Source organism: Ostrinia furnacalis, unplaced genomic scaffold, assembly GCF_004193835.3.
Source record: "Ostrinia furnacalis isolate ACB-3 unplaced genomic scaffold, ASM419383v2 OfSCF6001, whole genome shotgun sequence".
In the NCBI taxonomy this organism is placed as follows: Eukaryota; Metazoa; Arthropoda; class Insecta; order Lepidoptera; family Crambidae; genus Ostrinia; species Ostrinia furnacalis.
Window position 1 is genome coordinate 339,305 of NW_021136240.1, and position 20,764 is coordinate 360,068.

At 37.4% G+C, this 20,764-nt stretch overlaps 6 protein-coding genes across 10 annotated transcripts in view; 3 read left to right on the forward strand and 3 right to left on the reverse strand.

Annotated features, from left to right (window-relative positions):
• Window positions 1-4,149, forward strand: part of stc (nuclear transcription factor, X-box binding stc) — a 32,697-nt gene extending 28,548 nt beyond the window's left edge. For both annotated transcript variants that reach the window (XM_028317005.1, XM_028317007.1), the window contains exons 13-17: window positions 38-127; window positions 1,263-1,461; window positions 1,906-2,058; window positions 2,938-3,062; window positions 3,754-4,149. In XM_028317005.1, coding sequence (XP_028172806.1) covers window positions 38-127; window positions 1,263-1,461; window positions 1,906-2,058; window positions 2,938-3,062; window positions 3,754-3,877 — 691 coding nt within the window. In that variant the 3' untranslated portion in view covers window positions 3,878-4,149. The remainder of the gene's footprint in view (window positions 1-37; window positions 128-1,262; window positions 1,462-1,905; window positions 2,059-2,937; window positions 3,063-3,753) is intronic.
• Window positions 4,150-8,282: 4,133 nt separating this feature from the next.
• Window positions 8,283-10,504, reverse strand: LOC114361810 (uncharacterized). The gene is made up of 5 exons (XM_028316998.1): window positions 10,031-10,504; window positions 9,168-9,929; window positions 8,980-9,063; window positions 8,752-8,888; window positions 8,283-8,648 (listed from the first exon to the last, which is right to left on the reverse strand). The coding sequence occupies exons 1-5, from the start codon at window positions 10,050-10,052 to the stop codon at window positions 8,316-8,318; spliced, it is 1,338 nt and encodes a 445-aa protein (XP_028172799.1). The 5' UTR covers window positions 10,053-10,504; the 3' UTR covers window positions 8,283-8,315.
• A 286-nt stretch (window positions 10,505-10,790) lies between these two features.
• Window positions 10,791-13,131, reverse strand: LOC114361812 (uncharacterized protein C1orf194). The gene is made up of 3 exons (XM_028316999.1): window positions 12,808-13,131; window positions 12,148-12,316; window positions 10,791-11,567 (listed from the first exon to the last, which is right to left on the reverse strand). Exons 1-3 carry the CDS (start codon window positions 12,987-12,989, stop codon window positions 11,427-11,429), a joined length of 492 nt encoding a protein of 163 aa, XP_028172800.1. The 5' UTR covers window positions 12,990-13,131; the 3' UTR covers window positions 10,791-11,426.
• Window positions 13,132-14,412: 1,281 nt separating this feature from the next.
• On the forward strand, window positions 14,413-17,984 carry SC35 (SR family splicing factor SC35). Of its 4 annotated transcripts, none has more exons than XR_003656628.1 (5): window positions 14,413-14,884; window positions 15,008-15,148; window positions 15,902-16,045; window positions 16,438-16,498; window positions 17,268-17,984. XR_003656628.1 is itself a non-coding variant. In XM_028316995.1 (4 exons), the coding sequence occupies exons 1-3, from the start codon at window positions 14,703-14,705 to the stop codon at window positions 16,035-16,037; spliced, it is 459 nt and encodes a 152-aa protein (XP_028172796.1). In that variant the 5' UTR covers window positions 14,415-14,702; the 3' UTR covers window positions 16,038-16,045; window positions 16,438-17,984. The 4 variants fall into 4 exon arrangements, 2 of the variants coding, with proteins under 2 accessions (XP_028172796.1, XP_028172795.1); XR_003656627.1 differs by having other exon boundaries at window positions 14,422-14,884; window positions 15,863-16,045; XM_028316995.1 differs by having other exon boundaries at window positions 14,415-14,884; window positions 16,438-17,984.
• Window positions 17,985-18,527: 543 nt separating this feature from the next.
• On the forward strand, window positions 18,528-19,979 carry U3-55K (U3 small nuclear riboprotein factor 55K). Its single transcript, XM_028317000.1, has one exon. It carries the CDS (start codon window positions 18,598-18,600, stop codon window positions 19,945-19,947), a length of 1,350 nt encoding a protein of 449 aa, XP_028172801.1. The 5' UTR covers window positions 18,528-18,597; the 3' UTR covers window positions 19,948-19,979.
• A 22-nt stretch (window positions 19,980-20,001) lies between these two features.
• LOC114361814 (INO80 complex subunit C) lies at window positions 20,002-20,706 on the reverse strand. The gene is made up of 2 exons (XM_028317001.1): window positions 20,360-20,706; window positions 20,002-20,274 (listed from the first exon to the last, which is right to left on the reverse strand). The coding sequence occupies exons 1-2, from the start codon at window positions 20,505-20,507 to the stop codon at window positions 20,075-20,077; spliced, it is 348 nt and encodes a 115-aa protein (XP_028172802.1). The 5' UTR covers window positions 20,508-20,706; the 3' UTR covers window positions 20,002-20,074.
• Between the last annotated feature and the right edge of the window lie 58 nt (window positions 20,707-20,764).

The following is a 20,764-nucleotide window of genomic DNA, read 5'->3' on the forward strand; positions in this document are numbered from 1 at the left end:
GGAAGCCTCGTTCTGACCGCTGTGTTTTCTCTGACAGGATGATGAGCGCGCTGGCCGCGACTAAAATGCAAGAAGGCGGTTCCGTCGATTTATCCGACGTTCAACGTCCAGGCTCCATGCTCAAAACGTAAGTTACCTTATCTCTTTTCCCAACTTAATTAATATTTATAACTAGTGCCAGCTAGAATTTTACGAAAATAGATCTACCTCCTTTAACAATAACGGGACTATTCCCACCTCTCGTTTCCACCATTGCAACTCCTGTGTAGCCAGGATCTACAGCTTGACCGCCATAAAAACCCAACCAATGAAGGTCAAGTTTATCCCGGGGGAATGTTAAACTGTCATTGGACCCGCAACGAAATTAATCAGAAGAACATAGGAGGAGTTCGAAATTAAGGTTCGACTTCCCTCCATTGCAAATCGGATGACAGGTGACAAACAAAGGTTTAAAACCTTTAAGAAAAGATTATGCACCACGGACAATAAATATCAATTAAGGGGAATAAAATAAATAGTGCTAAAGTACGGCCAACTAGGAGCGATACAAAAGGTCGATACGACTGTCGAGTTGACAATATATTCTGTCTCTTCCCATCTTGTGTATTTGTCGTAATGTCTCGTTCTCCCGCCAAAATATGTCAAAGTCAGACAGGTTCACCCATGACATTGGGTTTGTTTACATTTGGTATCGCTTCTCGTTGGCTGTACTTTAGCTAAAGTCTATTCGCCGAGAGTTGATAAAAAAAATTAAATATCAGATGTTCTAAACTCATTATAAATTGCGGCCCGCTAATTATTTTTCTCGATATAATGAAAAAGTTGGTAGATTATCATTATTATCTCTTTTAAATTTACGGAAATTATTCCGGTTAGGGCATACGTGGGGATACGGATCAAACACGTGGCGTCCCTGTGTTGGATAAAAAGTATTTCATTATTATCAAGTGACTTATAGTGTATCCCAATGTTGGGCAAAGCCCTACCCACTGTCATACCATTCATTTCGGTCTTATGTAAAATAAATCTATTCCGTTTCACACATTGCGGCCCGCCGGCCGGGGCGCTTGACGACAGCTGCGTGGCTCGTACCATGGTACTCAGTGCGCGTTGTGACAAACGACGCCCGCCATACAGAATGCGATAATTAAGCGACAGTCGCTATTGCAAGACATTTCATAATATTTATCAACTCTCGGCGAACAGACTTTAGTGTATTACGAAAATAGATCTACCGCCCACAACAATAGGGTTCCTTCCAGCTTGGATTGCGACGACGAGTGCCGCGTGGAGGCGCGCACGCGGCAGATGGCGCTGGCGCTGCAGATCCGCAACCCCGACGTGTCGGCCAAGCTCGCGCCGCGCTACAGCGACACGCTGCGGGCTACGGCTGCCCGCGAGCCTGCGTTCGCGCAGCAGATACATGATAAGCTTACGGAGCTCGTGCACCTTGCCAAGAAGGTAAACGAGATTATGTCCTTGGATATTTTTTATTGCTTTAGTTTTTCCTCTAGGGCAGGGCTTCCCAAACTGTTAGTCGCCACGCTCTGAGGCGTCAGGCGTTATTTCGAGGACGTCTTGAGGCGATCGAAAATAAATGTAGAAAAAGAGGTGAGAGTAGCAATTTCCAAACTTGAGCCCTATTTTAAGAAGCTATGCTCATAAAACAAGCACCACATCTTGCAAGGGCATCACAGTAAAAAAGGTTGGGAAGTCCTTCTCTAGAGAATACAAGCGCAACTATTAATGCGCGCTCGCGCAGTGCGCCCGCACTGGCATAGCATAGGCATAGCATTTAACATAGAATAATATTAAACTTAACATTTGATTTATTAGCAAATAGTTTTGTAATCATAGTACTTTGACTCAAACTTATATTAACTATACATTAATTTTGCCCACCAGTCGAAGCAGAAGACGCGCGCTCACTCGTTCCCATCAATGAACTGGCAGAAGCGGCAGTTCATCCACGAGCTGTGCGAGCACTTCGGCTGCGAGAGCGTGGCCTACGACGCCGAGCCCAACCGCAACGTCGTCGCCACCGCCGACCGCGAGAAGGTACCTTGTGTAGTCGGAATAAGTGCGATATTGCAATAAGGATGTGTTCGGATCGCCGACCAAGAGAAAGCACGGCACAATTTTATGTTTTTGTAATAAGAGCTATTTTGCAACAAAAATGCGATGACCTTCTGCTATACAGGGTGGAATTTTGTAATGCCACCTGGAGAGAAAGTACTCTTAGTATTGATAGATAAAAATTCTCAACGAAAACATTCCTTTATTTTTGACAAGAAATAGGCATTCAAAGATTTCCATCAATTTGCTTGCTACACCCGGGAATCGAACCAACTAAAATCTGTTAAAAATTACATCCCGTATTTTTATTGCATCGATCGTTAGGGATATAAGGATGAAATCTCTCTAACAAACTTGATAAATCAAATTAAACAAAAACCATGAAATCTTAAATTATCTTAATTATTTAGATTTACAGAAAATTGTATGGTATGGTAGTGAATTTACGAAAATTTTTCGAAAATCCATGAATGCAGTTCTCTTTCTTTTCAAAACTAAAGAAATGTTTTCTTTCAGTAAACTTTTCTATCTACAGTATTAAGAGGACTTTCCCTCCAGGTGGCATTACAAATTACACCATGTATACTGTGTTTTCTACTAGTCAGGCTGTGCTGAACTGAAATATTATTCACCAAGTTTTTAATAAGTAACAACTGAATCGCAATTGGTATCAATTTTTCATTCAGAGGTTTTTCAAACAAACGATTCATACGTGAAGCGAAATCGCGTTATTATACGCTTCGAGGAGGTAGCGTTTATGGCGCATATTATGCCGTTTTCATGCATGAAAGCCGCGTGCTCCAGTATTAAAAGGATCAGTCAGTGGCGGTGGTAACTAATAAAATAATTTGTTCCGCACAGTCGTGGCTGCCCGCGATGAGCATACTGGAAGTCGTGCAACGTGAGGCCGGCAAGCGCAAGGTGCCCGGGCCCGTGCTGCGCCCGCCCGCCGCCTCCAGCGCCGCCGCCGCCGCCGCCGGCAACAAGTGAGTACTACCAGTCACATTCGTGCATGCCTGTAAGGGCCCTCGCCCACGGCGACCTTTTGCATCGCTACTAACGCGCTTTAGTCGCATTTGCAACGCACTACAGAAGTGATGCCTACACGTTACAGCAGCGCGACTGCATCGCTACAAAAAGTCGCCGTGAGTGAGAGCCCTAAGATTGGGATTATGCCCAATAAAAATCCAAGTGAAGACCAAGTTTATACCATAGGTCGTTGGTTCATATCCGGCTCGAAGGACCAAGAAAAAGAATAAAACTTTCTTTTTCATAAATAAAACGATGCTAGCTAGTTTTATTATTATTTTAACATCCTATAGGCATCCTGATCCGGCCAGGTATAACCGTTAGATTGGTGTGGCTATGGAAAAGTGGAGGGATCCTCCCGGGAGGCTTGTGGCAATGAGGTAGAAACATGCGTTGACGATGGTCACGTACGCGAGCCGCGTCGTAAAAATTAACAATCCTACCGTATCGGAAGAAAGATAGGTCTGCAGAGAGAAGATTAATAAATTCATTCATAACACTGAGCTAACTAAATTGACTTTATTGCGAGAGACTCGCTATTTCTCTAAATGTTTATGGAGTATCCCTTCAGATGGAACTCTTAGAAATGCCCACAGGTAGGTTAACTAACACTAAGTTACCACATTATTGTTGCTATCGTATCTCCAGACCGTCCGGCTGGGCAACGCTGACGTCCACGAACGCGTGGGCCGCGCGTAGTCAGCCCAAGCCGCAGCCGCAGCCGCCGCCGCAGGACAAGCTGGACTACTTCGACTACCCGCCGGACAACTAGGCCGGACAACGCCTGGCAACTAGGCTCGGAAGCCGGACACTGTAGCACTGTGTCCTAAATCAGCGACGAGCGCGATTATCTATACTAATATTATAAATGCGGAAGTAACTCTGTCTGTCTTGCTTTTACGCCTAAACCACTGAACCGAATCTGATGAAATTTGGCATATAGATAGTTTGGGTCCAGGGAATGGATATAGGACAGTTTTTATCCCGGTTTTTGAAACAGGGACGCGCGCGATAAAGTTTTTCTGTGAGAGACAAAAATCAAAGCTAGTAAAATATACATCTCTTCATGTAATTTTTCTGCATAACCCAAACGTAAACTGGATGAAAATGCCTTATGGCATTAAGTTCGCCTAATGTTAAAAATTTTGGCATTGAAGTATAAATAAATAAATAAATAAAAACATCTCTTACTTGCGGCCTACGTGCCAATATACGGCGTATAATCGTGTCCCGTCACATAGCGTTGCGTTCCGCGCTGACTTAGGACACCGCGAAACACCTGGCGCACACGGTAAGTAGCAAGCAACCACGATACAGGCAATCTATGTAGCGAAATTGTGAAAGAAAGTGAACAAGAAAGCAAAGCATTGCATAGTCCTGATGTTGATGTACATCAATTTTTAATTCAAATAGAGAAATAAGTCATTGAAATACCCAACACAAAACTTATTACACAATTAAATTTACAAAATATTTTACTCTAATGATTTATTGTACGTCAATACTGAATTAAGTGGTATTAAGTAGTCCTTAGCTTTCTTGTGCACACTTAATTAGCTAATAAATAATTTTATAAACTAAGCCCGCAGCTTGTTCTTAGTCAAAACTTGCTAAAAGATGTGAATCGTGTTCCTCTGCGATCGCAATTAAAAGCGTAAATTCTGTGATGCGCAAAACTATCACATTACATTATTTATATGATTTTGAATACGAAATTATTGAAAAACGAATCGTTTTGATTTTTTAATTTAGTATTTTTGATGAAATTGCTATAAAAATAGGAAATTAGATAAAAACAAATAAAAATGAAATGTGGCAGTGTTGCGACGAGGTAAAACGCAGTCAGTAGTTTTGTTAAATACCTTCATAATTGGCTTTTATTGTACCTTGAATTGTCTACATCTATGTTTTTGGGCCTCTTTTTATGCAATTCTTTACATCGAGCATAAATGAATACATATTTTATTACAACTAAACTATCCAACTGCTGACTGATTCAAAATATTATAGCTAATTTATAAATAATGAACTAACTTAGAGGAAAAATGTTAAACACAAACATAAAAATAGTTAGGTATGTATTTTTGAATTAGTAAATTTTACGTTGTTCAATTTTATTTTTATATTATCCATCAGTCGAATTTTGAAGAGTTGAGAAGTGAAAGAGACAAGGCTTAAATGGTGACGTTTTATACGCGTTGTCTCTTTCACCAACATTTTTAAATCTTGCGACATATTTAATATTTTTAAGATTCTTGCATGCAACCCTAAACTTATAGGACAAATTACATTCAGACGAATTAAATATAGAAAGGGTTAATAAGTGATCCTTCTTTATAAATAATTCTTCCATATTTCCTTTATCGTTTTAAGCATTCAGCAAGTCTGCCCGTTTGCGTCCTTTGCAAGGTCAATATTTGTAATGTCAGTTGCACAAAAAATTATCCACTTTTTCAGTTCTACTTCTGTATGTGATAACAAGGATAGCTCTTGCAACTGACCTTACTCCTTAAGATAAAGCAACGAGTGTTTCATGAAGTCAATTTTTGTAAATTTTACTTCGTATTGTAATGTACGCGAAATCAATTTTGTATAATATCAATGATTATCCTAGTTACGTATTTATTTTTGTATAACAGTGTATTGATTTTTATGAACTTTTTACGTCTAAACAGGTACTGGATATTTTAAAAAGTAATTTTATTCAGTTCTTTAACGGTCCAGCTTTGTAGCTAATTGTTTGTTAAAATATTTAGCTACGCATCATTAGCTAATGCCATTATTGTTGTAAATGATCGAAAGCTGTAATATTATTTTAAAAATACCATGACAACGGGCACCATGTAATTATAGTTTTAGTTTGTAAAATTAATATTTCGGTAATATGGTGACCGATGCATAGATTGCATAAGTTAGACGCAGTTCATATCCACCCTAAAATTTTAGCAATATCCTAAACCAAGAACTTTCAAAATATAAAGTTATAAGTATAATGAGATATTGAGGCATAGTAATATCTTTAAATTCTTGTCATAGCACAAAAGCGGAGCACTTTTATCAATTTAACTATACACGGGCTTTGATCGACACAACTGAGAAAGGATGATCGCTGGCGAACTGAAACGCACATCAAAGCCCCAAAAGATTTTTACTTACATAATACTAGATGATTATGTGATACAAATATACATTTCGGCGTATAATACGAGTAATCTTAATATTTAAACTTAATATGTAATGTCTATTTATGAATCGATTGATACGAATGTTAACTATAGATGATGCGTTCACATTGTTAGATAAATGGTGAAATGTTAAATAAGCAAGTTATGTTGGTGGTTGGTGGAACATAAAACGGCAATAAGTCAGGCTGAGAACTTATGGAGCTACGCTCTGTGGTTGATTGGTAATATGTTTATTTTTTAGTAAGGGCACATTTAAAGTCACGGTTTTATTTGCTAATTTTATATTACCGTAAATACTCCTGCAGTCGGTACAGTCGCCGTTAGATATATCGGAGCAGACAAAGTGACCAAATACTCCTGAACAGTTTAAAATATCAATAAGTTTCATACATCATACATACAATAACACACACAACTAACAAATAATATCTGAACACTCATAATGTCAAGTGTATCTACGCAGCTGGGTAAATGAGACACATGACGTGCGTGACGACACACATACCTGTTTCAGATATTAATGGTAACTTGTAGTGTATGGAACTTATTGACATTTTAAACTGTTCAGAAGTATTTGGTCACTTTGTCTGCTCCGATATATCTGACGCCGACTGTACCTTGACTCCTTGAGTCTTACGATAAAATTACTATTCTGTAACTACCACGGGGACGAAAAAACCATGAGTTCTTAGTCTAAAATATACCATTTTAAGTAATGTAAACTGTAAATACGGCAATTATAGCAGAAATAAAGAAGAAGAATTGTGTAAGTAACTTATACAGGGTGTTAGGTAAATGGGTACCTATATGAGCCGACACTAGCCCATGTTAACATGGTCATATAAATGGTATGGTGAAGTCAGAAATTTGATATCATCATTAAATTTTTTCATTTTCATACAAAATAAATTTTATAAAATCCGATTTGTATGAAAAATAAAATAATTAAAATGAAGATATAAATTTTCTGACTTCACCATACCATTTATATGCCCATGTTAACTAACATGGGCTAGTGTCGGCTCATATACCCATTTACCTAACACCCTGTATAAATCTTTTTAATTGATTACGTTAACCCATTTCTTATGAAAATACATATAATTATTTAATATGTACAAATCGAAAGAATTGTTTTGCCAGATTCAAAATCCACTTGTAAATTATATTATTTACATAAGAAATAACCGTTTAGTTAGCATAAGTCCCATAAAAATCACAAAAAAACTTAAATTCATTAATGTTCCAAGAAATTGTAACACGTTTCCGTTAAATAACGCATCGGTAGAATTTTTTAAGTATTGCCAGTTACCTACATTTGATTTTAATTATACCACGGTATTATACAGACACATTCACCCTGTAGCCTGCTAAGTGCTTTCTAAATTAATACTTTACAACAGTTTTGACCTAACCATTATACATGTTATAGTAGTTCTCACTTATCAAGCAATATTTATAAATGTTATTACCAATCATATTAGAAACATCTGTGTTCTTAATAATAATTGTGTAAATATAGTTCCAGGCCTTTACATTGATGTGTTCATTTAAACAGTATAAAAGTTATTAAGTTACAGATGATAATTCCCATCTTTCATTATATCACCGATCTATGTTGATATGAAATAGCTTCCATATTTTATTCCATTTACTCCCACGTGGCATGATATAGTTGATACGAATTTATTCAGAGGTGAAGGGGATACATTCTTATGAAATATTGTCGACGTGAAAACTAAAAAAAATGAATAATGTAACTAACTGAAATTCGCTGTTGTATAACGACCAGTGTATTAAAGTGTTACATATTTGTTAAACTTGCGTTTTTATTATACTTTACTCAATACTTTTAAAACTATTGTAAGTTGAACAGAATGTTATAAATAAAATAGATGTCTATTTGGGACGTGGTGAAAGAATGCGCACGCGCATAAGGAAGTTTTAAGAACGAACCAACGGACTAAAAAAATCAAACAAAACTGATGTCACAGGTTACATTTATTGAACGAATATAAACAATTTTCACAAGCGTTTACAATCGTCGATGTCATTTAGTAATTTATCTATGTACTGGCCAATTTTCAACATAGGGTTTGCCACTTTCAAATGGCAGGCACATTCGTCAGACAAATTAGTTTTCGAAAACGATGGCCAAATGCTGCAAGAGGATTTCTCGCTGAGCTCGCAGCTTCTACAAGAAGGGAATTTAGCAATACTTCGCCAGGGCTCGGTCGCCCTGGTTGCCACTCTTCTCCTGAATCCAAAACTGTGTTTTGACAAATTACGCCAATAATCATCTGAGAAATATTTATTGTAGGAACGCGTTTTGTAACTCCTCTGGCATTTCGTGCGTTTCTGAAACAATAAAAAATGTTCATCAACCTGTCGTACTGCTCTTCGGCCTTCTATAAATTCTACTCTCGTAGTTCTAAGTTAGTGTTTAATACTGGAACTTTACCTGAGTTTGGGTAGGTTTCCTTGATTTTTTTGAATTTGAGACGTTTTTACTAGATTTCTTTTTGTGACTGACAGTTGAGGCGTCAGACTCATCAGTAGCAAACTTTATTGGTGAAACGTAGGGCTGCAAAATATGACCTAAAATTAAGTTCCTGGTTACATGCCTAACTTGATTGTAGGAGTATGTAGGCAAAGTGAGAAAATATTACGTTTCATTGGAATCACTCACACATTCTACTGACGCCTCTTCGTATCACGTCACAGGCCAACACAGCAGTTAGGAATTGTGAACTGTAGTCGTAGTAACAGTTACCTGTACAAAAAAGAATTTGACCTCAAAATGTTTTATCTATTTTCGTATTTTCATTAAAACACGGCTGAATTCAAATTAAAAGTCAGTGGGAAAAGAATCCTTACCGTGATTCAGTTGAATGACTTGATACGCAAACGAAACCAATTTAGACCATATATTGTACAGATTTATATCGCTTTCCCGATTGTGGCGCAGTGATTTATTCAAGTCGCACGCGCAGGCATCGACGGACTCTGAACTCTCGGCGTCAGATATCTTATCCTCACTGCACAATTTAGAGTACTTCTCAAGACATTCTATGTTTTCCTTTACCGTTTCAAACTGCTGAGTGATTTCCTCAGCGATGCTCTTCTTGACCAGCTCGAGCTCCTCCCTCAGATCTTCCGTGAAGTTCTCGCAGCACTTGTAATTTTGGACGACGCTATTAACGCTATCCGTGAAGCTCTGATCGTCTTTAATGTTTTCTAAGCTCTTGAACTCGTCGAGGTAGCGCTTTCCAGTCTGCGAGTCGTCTTGGCTGTAAACGTCTTCTGTGTCTGTCTCGTGTTCAGCTTCGCTTGATCTCTCATCTTCTTGCAGTTCGCAAAAAGTTTCAAAGAAATCATCAGTGCTAGCGCTGAGAGACGTCTTGTTGCCCTCGCTTGCGCTCTTCGTGATACGAGACTCGCTGTGGCAAACGCCGTACTGGTCGTATAGCTTGCGCCGCTCCCTACGCTCGCTCAGCTCTTGCCGCAAGATCCTGTCTTGGTACGACTTGTTCTTCAGCTTCTGAGCGGCGTCCAGCTGGTTTCTCTCGAGGGATTTGAATTGCTCGTAAAGGTACCACGATCGAACACGCTTTGATTTTCTATCTTTTGATTTTAATTCTACGGGAATAAAAGTAAAAGTAAAAACACCACGTGGTAGACAAGTGGTAGACGGTAGTAATAGAAGAAAACGTAATAAAGTTAAAAATATTTCTTCTTACCAATGGAATCCAAGAAATCCATTCATTTAAGTTTAAAACGGTTAATTAAATATTGAATTATAGAATTTATACAATGAAACTACTAATTAAAGTTTACATAGTTAAATGGAAATAATTGTGTAAATTTTCGAATAGTGACTCAAGAGAAAATGTTTTTTGTCATGTAATTTGAAGTATGACAATACTCCAGACAATTCTTCTGACATGCCAGTATTTGAAAAATATTTCGAGGATTTATTAAGAATTCGATTGTTTCGAGTAAAATACTGAAACTCGATGCATTATTGCGATGTTCTTTGGGATGCGACTCTAATTTCGTGTCCCGGTACCTTAGAGAATCTAAACAATTATTTAATTACTGTGTATCTGACCTATCCTTCCACAGTAAAACACCACGTCTTCGTGGTGTTATTATTTAAGCCCAACAAATTACAAGATAAATCTTCAAACGTTTATCAGCCAAGCAATACTTATTGAGTCTAGGCGCAGACCACCGATTTGTAGTTGGTCGATAGTTGGGCCCGACTTTAATTTGTATGAAGAATCGGCCAAATCAAATCGGCGTAATGTGAGCACTTCCATACATGCCCATACTGATTAACTGCCCGACTAAACTATCGGCCAACGAAAAATCGGTGGTCTGCGCCTAGGCTAAAAAGTCAAGGGGCTTTTTAGGGTTCCGTAGGCCTAGTGACAAAGAACCCTTATTGTAAATAAGTAAGTATCATAAAATAGTGGATAAATAAATAAAATAAAATACTGATAGAAACAAAATTGTATATTTTAAGACGACAACTAAGGTACATGAGTGACGACAACAATCAACACTTTAATTACAACGAAACTAACATAACCCCGAACTTCGAACGAACAAACTAAACAACTAAATAACGACCGACCTACTTATAGTCCTCGTACAAAATGGTATAAAAGGCACTAAGTTGAAAAACTTTTAAAAGTCTACATAGTGTCAAGTAATGTTTTATAAAAACTACATTATTAGGCAATTTATTTAAAAAAAAGTTAAATAAAACAGTGCGATTACTCTTATAGACAGATTCCTTTAGCAAATATTGCTGGCAACAAAATTAAACATCTAAATACATTTAAACATGATTGATTTAAGCTGGCTGGCAATCCACATAATATCTACATTAACCTACTTGACTTGCGTCTTATAATATTATCAGTCTTCTTTCAGTTTGGGGCTAGATATTTGATGAGATTTTAGTATAAAAGTTAAAAAACAATTTGCTTTATAATTAAGTATTATCTGACAAAAAAAAGTGATCAAAATGTCCCTGTCCATCCATAATTACGTTTAGGTAGGTACTTCAACGTGTGACCAACGAAGTTTAGCATGATGGCCAATCTGTTGCCAGCAATCCGATAAAAACTAATAAAAGAAGATGGCGCCACCCGCTGGCTGCCTGCTGTAGCCAGGGTTGGTTTGCGACGAGTGCACGCCGGAGTTCATCAGCTTCACGCTGAACGGAGACTTGTGCTCGGAGATGCCTCCGCGCTTCATTGGGTGACCCTGGGCGAAAGAAATCCCATCGTAACTCTTAGAGGTGACAGTAGAGTAATTACCTAACGGACGATAGCTAAGGCCGTTAATTAATAACCTTGCCAAAAAAGAAAAAAAAAAAAATTAATAACCTACTTTTACTAATTACTCAACTTAACATTAAAAAAATAACACGAGCTTACTTTTAATGACTGAAAATTAAGTTGAAAGTCGCAGAGATTTAATTACTTCGATTACTTAAGTAGGTATACTTAGTTTAGTTTTCGGTAATTGTCTTTCTTCGATAAAAATAAGGTTAATATTTTTGATAAAGTTTATTATTGAGAAAAAAAATCAAATTCGAAGATTTTCTATTGCGCATTTGCGCCATGATAAATGAATGATCTACATATCGCACAACTGCCATTTTAGCGTGTATTGGTAACACAACGTTTATCCTCCCTTTACGATACATAGGATGTCGAGCGTGTAGTGTCGTTTACTGGTATCTGATTTAATTCATTCCACCTTCCGCCTGATCGTCACTTACCATCAGGTGAGATACAGGCCAAGAGCTTCCTCGTTGTGGATAAAAAAAAATCTAACTTACCATAGGCACACTCTTGGGGGGATATTTGTCATAAGTATTCCTGAGCCGGCGCCAGGTTTCGCAGCCTATCGTCTCAGGCTGGAGATACAAGTCCTCCTTATCAGCAAATTTCTCCGTGGAATGGTTGTATGTGGCCGCCAGAACCAAATCCAGACTATCATCAGGTAAACTGCAAGGGGCAAAAATGTTTTGTATGGAAATGCACTAGTTAGAAACGACCTCTTTAAGAATTAAAAGGGACAGTAATCGAGTTAACTGCGCACCTGGCGGCCGTGACGTCACATCGACGCTCTGGTACGGACGGGACGAACGCGGGGAGATGCGCAGTTAGCTCTAGCGGGTTGTAAAATATAATTATGATGACTGCGGCTAATTAATCCACGACCCAGGGTATGTCTAATAAAATATCGTGGTAATTTATGTTATCCGTGGTAATATTAAGACGTAATACTCAAAGACCAAAGTTCGATTCCAAGTCAGGCCTCTGACACGTTAGAGTTTGCCCAGTTTTAAGTTTTAATGATTATAGCGATTATTTATTTTCAAATCAAGATTTATCATGACGAGGCCGCGGTGTAAGTATGTGGCCCACTATGGTGACCCAAAGCCCAATGGAACCCTAAAAGTAAGTAAGAGGAACTTAGTTAAAAACTAACTCACAAGAAAGGGTGAAAATAACTCATCTTCCTAACACTTGCTAGCGTATGATGAGAGTATAGCCTGTAGCCAGTCGGCACTCCATGTTTCTCTTTAGTAGCGAGATTTATTTCTTTAGTAAGTTCACCTTCCTTGCGCAAATCTGGTAGAAGCCTTTTGTTTCTAACTTGTTTAACTCCAGTCATGGTTATTAATTTGGATATATCTAAAAATCAACGCGAATTTTAACGAAACCTGAAATAAATTATTTTGACATGTTATTCTGGATGCTAAATAATTTTACCATGGTAACGAACGAGTAGTAATGATAGGTGTATAGGTGTATGTTATACAGGGTGGAATTTTGTAATGCCACCTGGAGGGAAAGTACTCTTTTAATATTTAATAATTTAACAATTTTTTATTTCAATATAAACCTTTTACAAAATCTTTGACAATGGAATCACCTTTTAGGCATAAGGTGTACGCCTGTGTTAGGTGATACCGCTCTTCCCTAGACAAATATAATGTAGGTAGGTATTTTGTATAGAAGTGTGTGTATGTATGTACATCATATGTATATGTTTATGTGTGTGTGTGTGTGTGTGGGTATATGTGCGTGTGTGCGTGAAGGATGTAAGTATGAATGTGAGTGTGTAATGGGTAGGTATATGTGTGTTTGTATGATGTGTAATGTGTATGACGATTTATAATGTATTTGCAATGACGAATTCCGTCTCTTCATAACTTAAGTTTTCAAGCCATTTCAAAATTATTTTTTGCACTGATAGAACTGTTTGTCATATATATGTAGAATTTTATTTACTTTGTTATATAAAATAGCGGATCTGACTGTGTATTGTGTTTTATAGAATTGCGTTTTTGTTATTGGAACCTGAAAAACTAGATACTTTCTCCTTTTAGTGATGATGGAGGGATTATAGGATACTTCTTTGTGTTTCTTTAAAATTACATGAAGCAGATAAAGTTTCCTGACAGACAGGAGTCCAGTAGACTCTTAATATTGTAGATAGAAAAAAAATCTCAAAGAAAACATTCCGTTATTTTTGAAAAGAAATAGAACTGCATTCAAAGATTTCCAAAAATTTGCTTGCTACACCCCGGAATCGAACCAACTAAAATCTGTTAAAAATTACAACCTGTATTTTTATTGCATCGATCGTTAGGGTTAAGAATAAGGATGAAATCTCTCTAACAAACTTGATAAATCAAATGAAAGAAAAATCATGAAATCTTAAATTATCTCAATTATTTACAAAAAATTGTATGGTACGGTAGAGAATTTTCGAAAAAAAAACTAAAATCTAAGAATGCAGTTCTCTTTCTTTTAAAAAATAAAGGAATGTTTTCTTTGAGTAAAATGTTCTATCTACAGTATTAAGAGTACTTTCCCTCCAGGTGGCATTACACCAAATTCCACCCTGTATAGTTCCATCCCATCGTAACTCATAGAGATGACAGTAGAGTAATTACCTAACGGACGATAGCTAAGGCCGTTAATTAATTACCTACTTTTACTAATTACTCTACTTAACATAGTTGTAGGTTTTTGTTGCTATATAAACAGTAGACATTTTACATTAAACAGATTACCCTACACAGTTTCGATAGAAGTCAATAAAACAACACCTTTCTAAAAGTTTATTGAAAAACTTGATCTTGATAATAAAGCTTCAATTTAGTAGTTTTTATTAAATTTCATATGGCAACACAGAAAGCACGCGTCATCTCCATTACCAAACCATTTCCTTTTCCGGGCGCCATTCCACAAGCCAGCCATTGAATGGCTGCCATTCTTTCAAGTGAAGCTCTCGAGTAGTGACGCCGTTTTACAGTGATAATTTTTATTCAAAGTAAAGGTGAATTTGTGATTTAAATAGTGCAAAGTATTCTCCAAAATGAGTTACGGTAGACCGCCGCCTCGTATCGACGGCATGGTGTCGTTGAAGGTGGACAATCTCACGTATCGCACAACGCCCGAAGATTTGCGTCGTGTGTTCGAGAGATGCGGTGAAGTTGGTGATATTTATATACCACGAGACCGGTATACACGAGAAAGCCGAGGATTTGCTTTTGTCAGGTGTGTTATGCTATAAAATGTTTGTAATTGAAGCCACTCAAGGTGCCGGTGAAAATACCACGCTTCATGTAACCTTTCAGTTTTTTATGTAGCAAAGCTTCAAGATAGTAATTGTTTTTTTAGATTCTACGATCGCCGTGATGCCGAAGAAGCATTAGATTCCCTTGACGGGCGTATGTTGGATGGCAGGGAACTCAGGGTTCAAATGGCCAGATACGGTCGGCCATCATCCCCTTACAGAAGCCGTTACGACCGACGCAAGAGGTATAGTTCTTTTCCTGATTAACTTTTACCTTTATTTTGTTTTTAATTTGAAGCCAAGCAAACCCATAAATATTCTATAAAACATCTGTTAACTGTGGTGTTTTTAATTTCAGCTGCTGGTTAGAGACTTAACTTTACCTTAAAACTGCTTTTTATTAGACAAGGATTTACTATTTGTTCAAGAAATTAACTCTAAAGATTACCGAAACTGTAATTCAATTAAGTGGTGGCCATTCTATCTTAGGATTTGCAATTGCAACCCACAAACATTAAAATTATCGAAAAAATAACATGTGATTCTTGTAAAGACTTGTAATATTATTTTTTAATAATTGACACCTTTGCTTGGTGTCCGATGTAAATTAATTGATATTCACTGCTTCAGCAGTAGCTGCCGGCTGGTGCTTGCAGATCCAGTGCAGTGGAAAGCCTGAATCTTACGTAGACATATTTTAATTCTGTTGAAAGACTTGAATTTCTAATGTTTGCCATAATAATATATTTAAATTCAGCGCTTCATAAATAGTACTAATTTACAAATATGATGTTTTATTGTTAATATCTCAGGTCTTAAAGATTTGACTGAAACTATAATTGAAATAATCGAAGTCCTTTCAACAGAATTGTCCGAATGTTATTATTTTGCATGGAATTGTCAAAATTTCTAGCCAATCGCAAATCAGACTGATAGAACTTTGATGGTTTTTATTTTAGCAACTCCCGTTCACGGTCTCGTTCACGTCGTCGATCCAGGTCCCGATCCCGCTCGCGCCGGCGCTCGTATTCGCGCTCGCGATCACGTTCGCGCTCGCGTTCCCGCTCCGACTCCAAGAGTTCGCGCGGCCGCTCCCGCAGCCGCAGCCGCTCCCGCTCCCGCTCCAGACATTGAAGTGATGGGTAATTTGAGTTTTACTTTGTACAATGTTAAATAGCTCTTTTTATTTGATGTTATCTAATAAAAATACAAAATAGATGCTATGTTCATTTAATGTTCTATATTTTATATGACCAACTGAACGCAGACCGCTGCCAATCGATCAACATGGAAAGCATTGGGGTCAACATGGAAGGCCTATGTTCAGCAGTGGACGTCCTATGGCTGAAATGATGATGATTTTATATGAAAATTCAATTATACCAGATAATTCTAGTAGAATCTTCAAAAATTTTTGCAGTTCTTGTATAGTGCAAAATTATAAATATTATCGCAAGATTTTTTCTTCTCTTTTATAGAATTTCAAATCTGTGGAACCTTGTGAAACAAAATTAATTAAATCTTTCTTTTTCAGGTTGAGAGTACCAAATCAGAGCTGAAGTGCTGTACCGCAAGAGTAGCAGCCTTCAGCTAAGGTACTATACTCCACACTTACTCATTAGCCATTCAAGACCTAACTATGTTCTACATAGTGGCAAAAATTTGATGTAACAAATTATACCTTAAGTTCTTAATCTCTAGGTTTACTTTAATGTAAGAAATTTAACAATTTCCCTTTTTTATTTGCAAATAAGATAACCTGTATTAGAGTATGGTGGTCAGTGTACTTCAGTTAGAACAAATAAACCTGTTGTTTCTTTACATTGGATGTCAAACCTATGCTACTTATTTAGTAGTACATCATTGCTCCTTTATGTACAATATACTTAGCTGTCTGAAATCCAAAAGCAATGGTCTAAATTTTTTAGATTAGTGTGTAATGAATGTGTCACCTGATGTATTAATTTATTAGCAGTTAGGACTCTGGCCAGTAAGGCCCTTAGATGTCATTTCAGGTTTTTATGTACTAAATCAAGAAGATCATGTACACTCCAAGAGGGACAATTGGGCTATATTGGGAAATAAATTGTAACAACCTTACAACATGGTAAATAACTTCATTAAAACCTGACTGAAGTTTTTTTTTTATATTTACTAAATTTTAGTATCTTGTTTTGAAACAGGTGATAAACAATTTATGTAATTTGTTCATAAACTTTCAATATTGTCAATACTTCAACACTTGTGTTGATTTCTTTTTGCGTGAATTAAATGGTCTTGCTTTGTATCAATTTGTACCCAAGAGGTTTTTAATGAATACAATGTAATTAAATGTAATATTAACTATAATGTTGGTATGCTCAGGGCGTGGAGAACGCGGGGAGCGCGGCGGTTTGCGGGGAGGGGGGGGTTGCTGATTGCTGACAACTGCTGTTTTGCTGTTGTTGCCGTTCATAAGTTATGAGTAAACTTTTATACTTATTGACAAACCGAGACACGCATATCTTAGGCTCTTGGCGAAGTATTTCATAGACACAATTTATAACGTTCTTTTTTAAAATAGATAGAATTTTCATTTAACATGGCACTCAATACTTAAATATCATTCCATACCATCACTAAGTCTGTACTGGGGTTAAAACACGCCTTTTTATGGGGAAGTAAAGAATAACGTCACGATCGCATACATTCTGATGGACGTAGGTAGCGCCGGCTGATTGCAGACTCCGCACTAACATGAGCGTTTGTTTGGCAGGCCGGTGGTGCGCTGGCCTGTTTGCTGTGGCAGTATCCTGTGCTGATTCCTGTGATTTGCAGATAACGCGCGTCTCTAGGTTTATCGGTAACGAAGCAGGACCACCTTTAACCCTCCCTGCTCCCCACAGAAAGAGATGACTAGTACATTTCATAGTATTATAGTATTTTACATTTCAATTAATACAGATTTTACTTGCTATACTTGAAGAAAGGTAAGGTATACCCATAATGGCTTGAAGAAAGAAGATCATCGGAAGACACCGGCACTAGATTCTATGTAGTTTGTTTTATTGTGTACTAAATAAATATAATGATAGAAAGTAACTTGTTTTTTAATTTGTAACCTTTCAAAGAAAGACCAAAGGCTGTTGCCTAGTGTAATAATGAGTAAAAATTACTAAACTGATTTTGATAAAACCCACTGGCTCAGTTGGGAGATGATGAATGAGGCTACTTATTATAAATGTATTGCAAAACCAAAAGTTTATAGCATTTCCTCAGAATACTTGCAGAACAAACTGTTCCTAATTAATTAACTTATTAATAATAACGGATATTGTTTTTCACCACGGACATCACCCTACTCTACAGTGGCGCCATCCTAGTAAGTGCAAATGCGTTATAGATGACCCACGCTGAACTGTCCCGCCAAACTCAATGACAGGGGGGCGCTACCATCGTTCAACTATATGGTTTCCAACATGGCAAAAATCTGAACCAGCGATCCGGTATTGACGGTGGCGCCCCACTGTCAATGTCATCGACAGGACAGTCCAGTATTTTGGAACTATACCACACAATTACAAAAAAAAGTTACTGTCAAATTTCCCTGTCTCATCTGTGTTGTCAATGTCAGTTAGATGGCCATCAAATCAACGTGTGCTCGAACTTAAATATTTTCGAATATTGAATAAAACTGCTGTATTTCTTTAAAAAAATGTCATCGTCCTTCTTTCTAAAAGGCAAATCTAGACAAGTTCACAAAAGAAAAGGTGAAAAAATTAAGAAGAAGAATCCGAAAAGGCAAAACGCTCCTAACCTAGAAAATGGTAACGAATCTTCTGAAAGTGACTTGGAAATCAAGAAATTTTCCGATGCAGAAGAATCTGAAAGTGATAATGAGACGGCAGAGCAAAAGAAACTACGTTTGGCCAAGAAATACTTAGAAGAAATTGAAAAAGAAGAGGCCAAAAGAGCCGAACTAAAAGAGGTTGATGATGCAGTCGAGAAGCGTTTACAGAAGGACTACTTGGAACAGAAAGGCAAACTAAAAGTAGAAGTGGCCGACAACTACATCGCGCCCACTGACGAGGACTGCAGGCTGATCCGCGCCAGGGAACATCGGCTGACTCTCACGTGCGTCTGCATCAGTAATGATGTTCAGTTTGCATTCTCGGGAAGCAAATGTGGTACTATTATAAAGTGGGGCATTAAGGAGAAAAGAAAACTCGGTTGCCTGGCATATAAAACACATGCTACCTACTTAAAAGGTAGCATTACTTCAGTTGCAATTTCAACAGACTCCAAATACCTAGTGAGTTCAGACCAGTCATCTGACATCCATGTTTGGGACCCAACAACTCTAAAACATATCCACACATTCAAAGGCCATAAAGACACAATAACAGGATTAGTATTTAGAAAGAATACGCATGATTTGTACTCGGCCAGCAAAGATCGATCTGTGAAAATTTGGTCATTAGATGAGATGGCGTATGTGGAGACTTTATTTGGACATCAATCACCAATAACATCGATAGATGCGCTGTCAAGAGAGAGAGCAATCACAGCAGGAGGGAGAGATACTACAGTCAGGATATGGAAAATTGTTGAGGAATCCCAGCTCATATTCAATGGGCCCGTGGGCAGTTTAGATGAAGTCAGACTATTAGATGAAGAACGCTTTGTATCTGGCAGCGACAATGGTTCCTTATGTCTTTGGAGTGTTCTTAAAAAGAAACCTCTATGTACAATAGCAGAAGCACATGGTGTTGAAAATGGTGTGCCAAGATGGATAACTAGTGTAGCAACATTGTTGAATTCAGATGTTTTTGCATCTGGATCATATGACAATAATATTAGACTGTGGAAAGTGTGTGATGCATATAGAAAAATTATGCCACTATTCAGCATACAGATAAAGGGATTTGTGAATTGTATGCAGTTTAGTAGTGATGGGAACATGTTGTATGCCGCCATTGGACAGGAACACAAATCTGGCCGATGGTTCAAGTCAGGGGATTCCAAAAATGGGTTATTAGTTGTTAATTTCAGAATTAAATCATAATAGGTATTTGTTAATAAATACTATTAATAATACTTGTGTTGTTTTTATTTCATAAAACTGTACACTATTAAAAATCATTGTAAATTTAAAAATAATCAATTTATTTAAAGTCTGCCTAACCTATGAACTATCCCACAATAATATTAGCTCCTCTTAGTTGCAAATATCCTGCAGTTATGTCCATGGGCAGGCTGCGAACAGTTGCAAACTCGTCTGCATTACTGTAGAACAGCTTCGAGTGCCGGTCCATGTACGGCGCTGGTAGCCCAGATATATCTGAATACTTTTTAGTAGGTTTAAAAGTCGGCGGAGCGTTTATTGTATAATCTGTAAAGAGAGAGGTTATATCATGAAAAGGACTCGGAAATTACTTATATTTAACAGGATATTAAGGAAATAAGTAGTTACATACACAAAACAGCCTCGTTATGCCAGGGCAACGCTCTTTCAGCCGTGAGTATTTGTTTCAGTGATCGCCACATCCTTTTCTTACATCCACTTTTGACGAGGAACTTGTTCTCTTTTTTAAAACAATAACTTTTATCCATATCAGGTGTCATACTTGTTATTTATTGACGATTATTGGTAAGAAATATCGCTAATTATAGCAAACTTTTCTCATTTTGATTTGAAATAAGTGAGAAGTGAGTGACACAAACAAAAACAACAACAATACAATCGATTGATCAAGCAAGGAAGGAATCCGATTTCCGATTAATCGATTGTCTGTCAATGTCATCGGAACGGATGCGAAATAGTGTTGTTCGTTTCGGATATGTTTTATCGATAGTACTATTACGGATATACCAACAATAGA

Bases quoted from the DNA above. Each gene is read 5' to 3' on its own strand.
- LOC114361810 (XM_028316998.1), bottom strand. From the start codon at position 10,052: ATGGATTTCTTGGATTCCATTG. The intron at 8,889-8,979 runs GTGAGTGATTCC...ACTTAATTTTAG, and splicing joins AAGAGGCGTCAGTAGAATGT to GTCATATTTTGCAGCCCTAC. The intron at 8,649-8,751 runs GTAAAGTTCCAG...TTATTGTTTCAG, and splicing joins GGAAACCTACCCAAACTCAG to AAACGCACGAAATGCCAGAG.
- LOC114361812 (XM_028316999.1), bottom strand. From the start codon at position 12,989: ATGACTGGAGTTAAACAAGTTAGAAACAAAAGGCTTCTACCAGATTTG. The intron at 12,317-12,807 runs GTGAGTTAGTTT...TGCCCCTTGCAG, and splicing joins AGTTATTTTCACCCTTTCTT to TTTACCTGATGATAGTCTGG. The intron at 11,568-12,147 runs GTAAGTTAGATT...TCTTTCGCCCAG, and splicing joins CCCCCAAGAGTGTGCCTATG to GGTCACCCAATGAAGCGCGG.
- SC35 (XM_028316994.1), top strand. From the start codon at position 14,703: ATGAGTTACGGTAGACCGCCGCCTCGTATCGACGGCATGGTGTCGTTG. The intron at 14,885-15,007 runs GTGTGTTATGCT...TTGTTTTTTTAG, and splicing joins CGAGGATTTGCTTTTGTCAG to ATTCTACGATCGCCGTGATG. The intron at 15,149-15,862 runs GTATAGTTCTTT...TTTTTATTTTAG, and splicing joins CGTTACGACCGACGCAAGAG to CAACTCCCGTTCACGGTCTC.
- U3-55K (XM_028317000.1), top strand. From the start codon at position 18,598: ATGTCATCGTCCTTCTTTCTAAAAGGCAAATCTAGACAAGTTCACAAA.
- LOC114361814 (XM_028317001.1), bottom strand. From the start codon at position 20,507: ATGACACCTGATATGGATAAAAGTTATTGTTTTAAAAAAGAGAACAAG. The intron at 20,275-20,359 runs GTATGTAACTAC...CTCTCTTTACAG, and splicing joins GCATAACGAGGCTGTTTTGT to ATTATACAATAAACGCTCCG.